Source organism: Aethalodelphis obliquidens, unplaced genomic scaffold (assembly GCF_003676395.1).
Source record: "Aethalodelphis obliquidens isolate GAN/ISIS:26980383/991018 unplaced genomic scaffold, ASM367639v1 scaffold30, whole genome shotgun sequence".
Lineage (NCBI taxonomy): Eukaryota > Metazoa > Chordata > Mammalia > Artiodactyla > Delphinidae > Aethalodelphis > Aethalodelphis obliquidens.
The window spans coordinates 13,417,269-13,429,913 of NW_020837974.1; the positions used below are offsets into that span (position 1 = coordinate 13,417,269).

The following is a 12,645-nucleotide window of genomic DNA, read 5'->3' on the forward strand; positions in this document are numbered from 1 at the left end:
ACACACACACACACACACACACACACACACACACACACACACACACACACACACAAATTTGCCACTACATTCAATCAATAAAGGCCCAGGGGAGGTGGGCAAACACTCGAGAGGGTCCCAGTATCCTCGAGGAGGGAGTTTGGGAAACTGAAGGTAGAAAGGCTTGAAGTGACCTAGGTTGGGATGAGCATACGTGGTCTGTGCTGACCTGAGTTAGCTCACCGGCACACTCTCATTTACAGAGAGTATACAGGACTGTCTCATGGGTCCCTGAAACCTCTCTGTGTCTTCTTCCTCTTCTCCTCACCAGTACCAGGAATTCATTTTCACAAATCAGTCCTTCCTGACCATCAGAAATGCTTTGATTGTCCTGCTTGGGACTGAGAGAAGCTGGGTGGTCCTGTTTTCCTCTGGGAACAGGGCCTTTTGAGCCTGGAAGCCTGCCGTGCTCCTGCAAGAGGATGGCAAGTTGTCACTTCCTTGGGCTTTTGCATCCCTTAAAGGCAATTAACATTTCAGCCTTCCACTTAAATATGCTAGCAACAAGTGCAACCTGCACATGATGGCATTGGGGTGGATGCTTCCAGAAGGCCCGGCGTCTGTGCTCTTAGGACTCCAAAACAGAGCATATTAGCAAATGGAGAATTAAACCGTTGTACACTTTGTGCTGATACGAATAAAGATATTCTGTTTTTTTAGTTTGAATTTGCCATTATAGCTCCGTAGGGCCCAGCTTCAGCCAGATGGGAAATAAAACCTTCACAGGTGACAATTGTGCACCACTGAGAACTTAAGAAAACCCATGCGTCACCAGGAGCACATCACATGTATTGGCGTTTCTTAGGAAGAGCTGCATTTTAATATCCTGAACTGCTGTATCTATGAAAAGCTCCCCGAAACCATCTTTTCTACCAGTTTTAGTCAGGTGAGGTTAGGTTATGCTGCAGTAACAAACCAACCCCGAAAGCTCAGTGGCTTTATATGTGAAAACACATTTCTCATTCAGGCTGTCTCCTGAACCATTGCTTTCGGGCCTGGGGGAGGGAGCAGTGGCCTCTGGGCATTTCTCTGTCAGGCTGATGAAGTCCCTGCCCCCCTCCCCAGGTGTGGCTGTGCGGGGGCAGCATGGAGGTCCTGCCTTGCTCACGGGTGGCCCACATCGAGCGGAAGAAGAAGCCGTACAACAGCAACATCGGCTTCTACACCAAGAGGAACGCTCTCCGGGTTGCCGAGGTCTGGATGGACGATTACAAGTCTCATGTGTACATAGCGTGGAATCTGCCACTGGAGGTAGGACCGAATAGCCCTTCCCCATCACCCTAGAGTACTGACGTTATGTTTGATGGGTCACTGATCCCTTTACTAAGCCAATGGTTCCTCCCCAGAAAGAGGCTCACCCTTGCAAAATTATAAGTGTACTCTGAGGTGGCTTACAGACCTCCAGGTTTTAGAACCCCTGCTTTACATGGGGATCAGCACCATGGAAATCTCTAGATCTATTTACAGAGATTAGCGGGGTCTCACTGTGTTAATTCTGGTCTCCTATTAATCTTGACACCCTGCTTCTGAATGTACACGTGTCCAGAAGATCCTTGCCCAACGTTTTTGGCACCAGACCCTGCCGTCTGCTCTCACAGTGTGCCCTCCCGTGGAGCTCCAGCTGCCCCATGACGTATGTCCCTGCTGTATGCTGGTTCCTTGTTTACGTGGCTCTTCGGTTCTCTTCCATATTCTACCCAGAATATAATCTCGGAAAATCCCCATGTTACTACAGCCCCACAGGAGTATTGCATGGCGGTTGTGCTCTGGCTTGGTTGGGATCCCAGCCCTGCCATTTACGGTTATGACATCCTGAACAAATCTACTTATCATCTCTGTATCTTAGGTTCCTCAGCTATAAAATGGGGGAAATAGCAGGTCCTCCTTCCTAGGTTGATTGTGAGAACTAAATCAGAAGTACTTACTCTAAGTACTAAGTAAAGTACTAAAACTAAGTACATGTGATGTACTTAAAGCACAGGATATGGAATGTTGGCAAGCATTTCTGTCCTCCAGAGCACAGCGGGGTGACCTATACCCTCAGCCACAGGTGGGTTTATCTGTTCAGCCAGAGCACATGTAGGTGTCCGAGCTGTGGCATTGTTCCCACTGAGAAGTGGCAGCCCCTGCGTTTCAGGAGGCTGGAGCCCAGGACAGCAGAAATGCAGTTGAATATGTGCGGGTTTGTGGATAAAGAGGCTAAAAGTGAAGCATTTTTATATGATTGTTGTTACAATTATTGAAATCATGTTCTAAAGCACTGAAAACCCCCTTATGGCCATGCAGCACTTTATAGCTGTTAAACTAGAAATGATTTTCCACATTATTATATAAAAATAGGCAGCCTTTCTTGAGCTCCTTACACCCTCCCAGGGACTCGCTGAGTTTCTCATTTGCAAAATTTCGTTTAGCCCTCACAACAACCTCATGACAGAGGAGCTGCCTGCCCCGGTGTTCTCATCTGTAAACCCTGGTCTCATAGGGCTGGTCTCATAGGGCTCCTGGAAGGATAAAAATGAGGCTTAAAACAGAGCATAACAAATAGTAAGTGCTCAATAAATGCTAGCTTGATATGAACCCACTGTGATGTCCATTTTACAGATGAGTAAAGTGCAGCTCTGGCAAGTTAAATTGACTTGCTTAAGGTCCTACACCCAGCACATGGCAGGGCAAGGACGTGAACTGGCATCTTCACTCAACTCTGCCCACAGCCCTGTGACATCAGTGGAACAGACGTTGTCATTTCTCTTGTTTGCAGTTGAGAGTTGTGATCTAGGATGGGCGTGTGACTTGGGGTCCGAAGAAGTGAGGGCTGCCAACCCTATTTCAGTGCTTCTCCATCATTACAAACCACCTCGGTCCCTAATGCCAGTGTTCCCTACCAGGCTTTTCATAAATGACCATCCTCGTTAATCACGCTAAGGATATTAAAACAAAGAGTTAAATATCACTGCCCAGGTTTGCCTTTGGATATTAATGTTTGACATTTAAAGGGACTTTTCTTTAAAAAAAAAAATCACTGTTTAGCTGCTGAAGAAGAAATCTTAATGAAATCATTTAAACATTTCTCCTGCTCCAAGATGATGCTTGGCTGTCCGCCGTGGAGGAGCGCGTATCCTGTCTGCACTGGGTCACAGCCATCCTGTGGCTGACTCTGGAATCGTATTTCAGCTACTTTATTTTCCCCTGTCAGCACACAGCAGCACATTACAGGTTCACTTCTGTAAAAGCAGAGTGAATTATTCATTAGAGCATCATTACAAGCTTTGCAGTGGAAAATTATTTTCACATCTGCATATAATGAACTTCGCAAAGAGCCAGCAAAGGGGGGAAATTACACGTGTACGGAAAAGAAAGATGGGAGGAGGTTATAGATGTTTATTTTCTCATCTTAATCAAATAATTCCTCTAATAATTGGGTCCTGAGAGTCACTGAAGAAATGGCAGAGATGGAGATGGGGCCTAGGTTGTCAATATCAGTGTGTCGCGGGATCCCTTTCATGATGGTAAGGTCGGCTGACTTTGGGGGTTGCGTGCTGTGCTCGGGGGACAGTATTGTCTAGCTCGGGGCTAGATGATCAAGTAAGGGCTTCAGATTTCTCTCTGACGGTTTCCCCAAAGGTGATGCTGCCTGTCCTCCACTCTGGCCAGCGCCCCCTGGTCACTAATGCCCTTTGCTTACTTTCAGAATCCAGGAATTGACATAGGCGATGTCTCCGAAAGAAAAGCCTTAAGGAAAAGTTTAAAGTGTAAGAATTTCCAGTGGTACCTGGACCACGTCTACCCAGAAATGAGAAGATACAATAACACCATTGCCTACGGGGAGGTAATTAAGACCACGCATGCTCTCGGCTTGGGTGGCTGTGCGGTGGGCTGTGGATTGCTTTGCTGGGGGAAAACAGGGAACAGAGTCTTTCGCTCATTCATTCATTCAATGATTAGTTTTTGGAGGTGCAGGCTTTGACAGCAAGGCTCTCACCGGCTGGTGGGGGGATACATGTAATCAGTGGGGGTGTGGGCGGTGTGGAGTGTGGAGTGGACCATGAGTTCTGTTTAGGACATTCTGAGGTCCCCTGGGACCTGTAGGACATTCTGTGGAGTGTGGAGTGGACCATGAGTTCTGTTTAGGACATTCTGAGGTCCCCTGGCACATGTACCTGGGACATTGAGCAGGAAGTTGGGTGTAAAGAGAGGCGGGGACTGGACCTGTCTGTCCACTGCCCAGTGCCGTGGGCCGGAGCCACTTAACTGCCAAAGAAAGGGTACGGCTGCTCTTCTCAGATTTTCTATGATGTCACCTTTCTGAATATTGAAACAGATTGACTTTTCTCTTAGTACAAATGCCATAAACCTGCATTTTAGAAAAGTTTGAAAATAGCGATAATAGCAATGAACACTTACAATGTGCCAGTACTGTTCTAAGTGCTTTTCACATATGTGTTCAGTCACCCTCACTTTACTAGGCAGTAGTGTTATTTCCATTTTATTGATGGGAACGCTGGGAGTTAGAGACATGAAATACATTATCTAAGGTCTCACAGCTTGTAAGTCATGAAGCCAGGATTAGATGTAAGCATTCTAATTCCAAAGATAAAGTACATTTAGATGTATGGCCTCCTTTATTGTGTGTGTGTGTATTTCTTTTTACTAAAAATACAGTTTTTATATATGTACATATACTTTTTATATACACCTCTCTATGGATATAGATATGGGTATAGATGTATATAGATATTTGAAACTAAAACCAGGCTGTCCACAATGCCTAGTAATTTGAAATGTTACTAATAATAGAGACTATTTTCCTGTGTTAAGCCTTTTTCTGCAACATTATTAATGGCTGTATAAAATGGTACCTTTTGTGTATGCTGTGTTTTGCTTGAAAACATAGACATTTCTGTTGTTTCCTTTTTTAAAAAAAATATTATAAGCAGCACTGCTGAGAACATGCGTGTGTATAAGCACTTGGGCATCTTCCCTGTTACATCCCTGTGTGTTTGGATGAGGAATCGGTGGCACAGATTCTGGTCAGAGCTCCGGGAGCCCGGTGCTCTGGACCCACCAGAGATAGCCCACTACTTCTGGCATTTGGATTTCTTCCCAGGGCTCCCTGGAACTCCCCGTGACAATCACGCTGAAGCTAGGAAGACTCTCATGGACTTACAGTGTTTCCTTTTCTACAACTGTGAATTTTTCTGTTTTATGTGAGAAGCCTTTTGTAGGGAGTAAATCAGCCCCAGGTTAAATCATCAAGGTGCAGGCGGAGTGTCCCTGTGGGGCTGGAGTCTGGATGGGGAGCTTGCTTCTTGCAGGGGCAGTGAGTGTAGTGGTTAAGGACTCGTGAAGGTTCTGGAGCCAGCCTGCTGGATTCAAGTCCGAGTGGCTCCTTTCGGCGTCTGTCCCCTCATCTGTAAAATGGGGAAGTGAAAGTACCTACTGCGTGGGGTTGTTGGGAAGATGAAACAAGCCGCCATATATAGAGTTCTTAGACCGGTACCTGGTACGTCCTACTACTTATTAATAGGTCCACATGTTTCTCTTTGTTTTTGGTTTTCAAAGATCAACTATAAAGGAGGCATCGAAAAATAGTGGGCAGTAAGTGTATTATTTGTAAGACAATTGGGTAAATTGCCCAACTCTTTGGAAAAGAGAACAACTTAGATTTTTACAGCATATCATATCCCCAAGTATATTTCAGAAGGACTATAGCATTAAATGAAAGAAAAGAAGCCATAATCGAACCATCCGGAAATAGATATGAATCTGAACTGTGGGGACGGGCTCTCTAAGAGTGAAAGCTATGGAAGAAAATGCAAAGAAAAACGATATTTGATATGAGCTCATAAATATTAAAATAATCTATATATCAACTGAATGGAGAAATAATATTCCAAGCTGGAAATCTGTATGTCATAAATACTATAGATGAGTGGATAATACCATTAATGTATAATGAATTCTGTGAACTGATTTAAATAAAAATTTTGATTTAAATAAGAAAATAAAACATCCCCAAAGAAAAACAGACAAAGTACAAGAGAACATACGAGTGGATGAAATTCTTATATTTATTTCATAATCAAAGAAATTAAAATTTAAAATACACTGAGATAGCTTTTTTCCTTCTACCAAATGAACAAAGGTTCAATTTTGGACTATATGTTGGTACTTTGCCCGCGAGATCTTAGTAATATGAAAAAGCACAGGTCCTCTGGTGAGAGTGCAAATTGAAACAAGCTTTTTAAAAAGCGGTTTGAACCACCTGTATTAAAAGACTTAATGATAGTCATACTTTCCTCTCTCCACTCTTATCCCAAGCAAATAATCTGAAATGAGGACAAAGATTTGCGAGTAAAATTGTTCACCTCGGGGATTTATTTTTTCCTTGATCAAAAATTTGAATTTAACTTGAAGGTTAGTTAAGTATACTATATTAATAGTTCGCAGTAGTTTGCATCCAGTTCAAAAGGTGTGTACAAAAGTTTAATGATGTGAGAAAAATATTGATAATATAAGACTTAAGAGGAAAAAGTCAGGATTATAAAATTAGATTAGCTACCATTTTAGATCGGAAGTAAGCAAGAGAATAGTATTGGGAGCTGAAACTTCTACGTAGCGGGACAGACAGTTCCTATGTGGAACTGTTTATCATGTTTTCCCAAGTGTCACTAATGTTTATGTGATGATTTTATAAATGAAGAAAAATACCTTTGCAAAGAGAAAGAATGAAAATGCCAGAAGTCCAGGGCACAGTTCCCCAGGCTGTGGACTGCACAACTCCAGGGCCTGCCCTTCACATGAAGCACAGTGTAAATGACAGCTGTGGAGCTGAAGGGTGGAGTGGCCTTGGAGATAACATAGAGATCATAATCTGATTTTTGGAAGGGGGAAGCCTTTTGTTTTTGCAAATTTTCCTATCTTTTTAAAGTAATAAATTCAATACATACGTTACATAGAAAACAAAAAGATAAAACTTACATCAAATCCCAATTCCCGGGACTTCCCCCGTGGCGCAGTGGTTAGGAATCCGCCTGCCAATGAAGGGGACACGGGTTCGAGCCCTGGTGTGGGAAGATCCCACATGCCACGGAGCAACTAAGCCTGTGCGCCACAACTATTGACCCTGCACTCTAGAGCCCACGAACCACAACTGCTGAGCCCGTGTGCCACAACTACTGAAGCCTGCGCACCTAGAGCCCATGCTCCGCAACAAGAGAAGCCACCGCAATGAGAAGTCTGTGCACAGCAACGAAGACCCAAGGCAGCCAAAAATTAATTAATTAATTAATTATTTTTTAAAAAATCTCAATTCCCAGCTATGATCGATGTTAACACGTTAGGGCATTGGTTTCTCTTACTCCTTCTCTGCTTGCTGAGCTCACCATATACTGAAATATATTTCAGGTGGACTCTAGTATTAAATGGAAAAAACCAAACTGAATCAAATTCGGTTTGGTAACAAAATCTAGCATTATTTAGACAACTCTGTTTTTAACACTCCTGTGGGTTCTTTTCACCACACCCAGACCCCAGAGCAGTGGGAAAAAGAGGAAGGCAGAGTGAATATCACACTATATGAGTACTTTCTGGCCTTTGTTTTTCGTGTACAATTCTGTTTGGGAGTTTTTCCCCAGGCCAGTGAGGATTTCTGGTTTTAATGCTCCTTGTTCTTTCTTCATTTTTTAGCTAGCTTGTTTGGGGGCTTTTAAAAAGCTTTCTCATCATGTGCACTGTATATGCCCTGTTCTTATAATTACATTTTGGTAACCTCTAATTTATTTTTTAAATGAATCTCTGAGCCTCCAAAATGAAGGGTCAAGTGGTATGTGATACAAGAACCTTTACCGACCTCTTCATCGGTTGATGTGAATTTTCAGTCTTTTGTTAACATTATGTGGAATGTTAAAACTCAAACATTATTATACTTTATTTGCACTTTATACCTTCTTGAAGAATAACTTTTTAGTCAAATGCAGTTCCGTGACAGAATTTACCATTATTCAGACAATTGTATTTTAATGCTCACTGCTACTAGTTCTTTCTGCCACACCAGACCCCAGCACAGAGGCAAAGGGAGACAGACACCTCTGAGCAGGTGTCAGCCCCTGGTGTTTCTGCCTCACCCTACAAGCAGTGTTGGGGCCTACACCCACTTAGATAATAAGTCTTTCTTCCTTGAGTTGTACATTTTTATTCTGCTCTATCAGCTGAAATGTCTTAAATTAATTTTTAAAGAAAGATATGCAGGAAGGGATAAAGTAGGAGTTGGGGATTTGCAGATACTAACTACTACATATAGAGTAAGCAACAAGGTCCTACTGTATAACATGGAGAACTATATTCAGTATCTTGTAATAAACTATAAAGGGAAAGAATATGAAAAAGAATATATATATAAATATATATAGAGAAGATACACACACACACACATATATAACTGAATCACTTTGCTGTACGCCAGAAACTAACACAACATTGTAAATTAACTATACTTCAATAAAAAGAAAAAATTTTTTAAATATATGCAAATACTTTATGTCCTGACTCTTACATGTGTAAGATATCGCCTTTCCAATGCAAAAGCACTTCAGTGTGTACAGAAACGTTAGCCACCAACTCTTCTCTTCCAAATTCTGTGCTAGGCTCATACTGAAAAGCCTTTGCTCCCTAGTTCACTTTTGCTCGTCTTTTTTTTTCTTTTAGCATTATTTATATGAAATATGACACACATACAATATGCATAAACGAAACATGTGCAACATAATAATATAAAGCAAAAATCCGTGTAGCCGTCCCCTGGGTGGAAAACAGAATATTGCCAGCATCTCTTCCACTTATCCTCTTTAACGTTTAGCTCAGGTGTCATCTCCCCTTAGTCTCTGAAGCCCTCAGACGGAGTGAAGGCAGGCTCCTTGCTGCCCTGGCATAATTCAGTCATTGTACTAGCTCTTCCTGTGTCTGTCTCTCTCTTCAGACCATGCTTCAGAGCAGGGACTCTTTTTTTTTTATCTTTGTGCTCGTTCCACTTAGCACAGTACCAGGCCCTCAATAAATATTTATTAAGTTACTGAAAGAGAGATGTGCTTGCATAAACATTAGAAACACAATTTAAAAGCCTGGCTTTCTGAAATCATTATATGGAACACATGTGCCACAAAAACATTAATATCCTTAATATGTAAAGAGCTCTTACAAATCTATAATGAAACCACTTGAGATCCCAATGGGAAAGTACATAGGTAATTCTCAAAAAGGGAATAATTGCTAAACATGAAGCATTCCAATTTACTATTCAGTATAAATTTATAAAAACAGGATATCTTTTGTCTGCTCTCAAACAGTAATATTTTTTATTAATTTTTATCACCTCTAATTTTTATTTTACACTTAGTTTAAATGCTTTGTTAGACTTCAGTAGACATTTTTACCATATTGCTCTTATGTATACATAAAAAGAAAAATAAAACCAAAATACATTGGTAAAGGTATTTCTAAAATTTCATCACTTTCAAAAATCTAACTCTTCTGAATTACTTTTTGACTCAGAAGTTGTCTGGGCTTTTCCATATAATTAATCTTTGCACCATCGAAAGCACTGGCAACAAGCATTTCCTTAAAGCATCCATAAAAGAACTAAAGTCATAGTGCTGGTCTCCTAAGCTAGCTTTGCAATTCTTTAAAGATAGCTCTCTTTGGACCAACTTTGGGAATGTTGTTTAATAGGTCTGATTCATCACTTCTCTCTACATCCCTGTTTATGGACTTTTGGAACCTTGGGTTTAAAAAGAATGCTACAGGGCTTCCCTGGTGGCTCAGTGGTTGAGAGTCCGCCTGCCGATGCAGGGGACGCAGGTTCGTGCCCCGGTCCGGGAGGATCCCACATGCTGCGGAGCAGCTGGGCCCGTGAGCCATGGCCGCTGAGCCTGCGCGTCCGGAGCCTGTGCTCTGTGACGGGAGAGGCCACAACAGTGAGAGGCCCGCGTACCGCAAATAAATAAATAAATAAATAAATAAATAAATAAATAAATAAATAAATAAAAAGAATGCTACAGGGAAGGAAGGAAGGAGGGGAGAAAGGAAGGAAGGAAGGAAGGAAGAAAGAAAAGAAAGAAAGAAAAAAGAAAAGAAAGAAAGAAAGAAGGAAAGAAAAGGGAAAGAAAGAGAGAGAGAGAAAGAAAGAAAAAGAGAATCTATCCTAGGTATTTCAAACATGGGATTTAATATAAGGAATTGGTTTCCAAGAGAAAAGAGGTTATAGATATCAGAAGCTGCTTTTCCTCTGGCTTGAAACTTGTAGCTTCCAAAAAAAAAAAAACGCTCCCCCATTGATTTTTTTCCCCAAGCTGATGTTCTTTTTCTTTCTCTCTGTCCAGCTTTGAGATATAATTGACATATAACATTGTATAAGTTTAAGCTGTACAACTTGTTGATTTGATGCACTTATGTATTGCAAAATGATGACCACCATAGCATTAGCTAACATGCCACATAATTACCATTTCTTTTTTGTGGTGAGAACATTTAAGATCTGCTCACTTAGCAACTGTCAAGTATGTTGCTATCAGTATTGTCAGTTGTAATTACCATGCTGTACATAGATGCCCAGAACTTACTCATCTTATAACTAGAAGTTTGTACACTTTGATCAACACAATACTTTTAAATGGTGAAACTCAAGACTGGTTAAGTATTTACATACCTTCTGGATAGGAATATCAGTTAGTCCAAAGCTTCCAGAAAGCAGTTGGGCAGCATGTTTTAAGAACATTAAGGTCTCCACACCCTTTGATAGCGTAGGCTCTGTTCTAGGAGTATATTCTTAAGGAAACCTGAAACGTGAACAAAGCTTTATCCTTTGTTGCTCATTACAGCCAAAATGGAACAAAATTAAATTGTCCAAAATTGGGGAAAAAATTGAGTAAGAGGATTGTGAACCATTGTTACTTTCCTTTGTATTTTCCAGAGCATCTCAATGAGATGGTGTTACTTTTTAAATCTTTTTTAAAAAGTTATTAAAAGTCTGCTCAGTTGTCTGAACCCAGACACAACTTGGGTGCGCAAAAGCAGATTGCCCCGTGCCTCTCTCCTTGATTTATCCCTGGTTAGTTTGGTTTCCATGGAGAATATAATCCGGAGGAGGCTCAGATGTATGGGGTAGAGCAACAATGTTGCCATTTTCCCACTGGTTGAGATTTCAGGTGGTGGGTGGGATGGACACCAATATAGAATCACAGTGGGCCTGGAGATCCAAATTAGGTAAGTTCTTACATCCAAATTAGGTAAGAACTTACAGGTAAGTTCTTAGGTAAGTTTTTTCCTCCGCAGATTCATTCCGAACACTTAGAATGGTGCCTGGTCCAGTGTATGCATTCAGTAAATATTTTTTGAATATATAAAGGAATGTTGCTTGAGCTTTTCCTGACGGCAAGATTTTTTTTTTCTCTTTTGATTACTATTTTTCATGCCTCTATGCCAGTAATGACCTGAAAAGCTCACCCAGGGTTCCCAGGGTTGTGGAAACCAGTGCTGGTACCGGGGTCCACTTGGATAACCAATGTGTAGTCAATGTTCCTATGTCCGAAGGTTCTCTGAGATCTTCCTTTGTGCTGGGGATGGGGGAGCTATGTGCATGTGTGTGTGTCACAGGCAGAGGGCCAGTACCCACACCACCCACTGGAGGACTTTGTTGCTGAAGTGATCACCTCACAGACTGAAGCTTCGGTCCTTACTTGGGGGCGGGGGTGTGGGTCTCATGGCCTTTGCATCAAGAAGTCAGAACCAAGCCACAGTGGAGCAGTGGATGGGGAGTAGCAGCTCCACCAGATGAGCTCTGACGGGTCACGTTTTGCCTCTTCCTGCAGCTTCGCAACAGCAAGGCAAAAGACGTCTGCTTGGACCAGGGGCCGCTGGAGAACCACACAGCAATACTGTACCCGTGCCATGGCTGGGGACCCCAGGTAGGAGCCCGTCTCGGATCAGGAAGGGAGTAAGTTCACCGGACCTACAGGGGATTTGAAGGACTTCTGGGAACTCCTATCCTCTACTTTGGTAATTGTTACCTGTTCTGAGCAGCCGAGAGGCTTTCTGGTGGTTTCTCTATAGAGACCGGGGAAAAGATTCACAAGTGGTAGCATCAGCACAGATATTAAGAGGATCAATGGGCACATTTCCTACTGAAACGAGACTGCATACAATTTGTGTCATTTGCTAATAGGCAAACGGATGCCACGTGTACATATGTTTAATTATAACCAAATATGCCTGTTTACAACTTCAAAGAGTTAGCAGCTTCTCTCATGAGAATCTGATTGATATCTCTGTTCTGAAAGGCCATCACCAGTTTGGTGGTAAGCATGGCCTGGTCTGTAAGTGCTGCTACAAGTGCCAAGCACTGATTGAGAAGGAGAAATGTGCTTGCAGTAATATTTCAAAGAACACACGTGTCTTCTGGTCTCCCAGGAGATAGCAAAGATCACCAAAAAGGGCAAAACAATCAACCAGTAAAAATAGAGCCTGGTAAATGAGTTTCCTTTGACAGCTTTGTGCTAGCCCTCAGTGTGTGTGTGTGTGTGTGTGTGTGTGTGTGTGTGTGTGTGTGTGTGTGTG

General features: G+C 42.1%; 1 protein-coding gene across 1 annotated transcript in view; it reads left to right on the forward strand.

Moving 5' to 3' along the window:
* The window catches only part of GALNT17 (polypeptide N-acetylgalactosaminyltransferase 17), a 447,358-nt gene that overhangs the window by 416,106 nt on the left and 18,607 nt on the right, over positions 1-12,645 (forward strand). Inside the window, exons 7-9 of the mRNA XM_027126204.1 lie at positions 1,105-1,290; positions 3,728-3,865; positions 11,901-11,996. Of these exons, the coding sequence (XP_026982005.1) occupies positions 1,105-1,290; positions 3,728-3,865; positions 11,901-11,996 (420 nt within the window). The remainder of the gene's footprint in view (positions 1-1,104; positions 1,291-3,727; positions 3,866-11,900; positions 11,997-12,645) is intronic.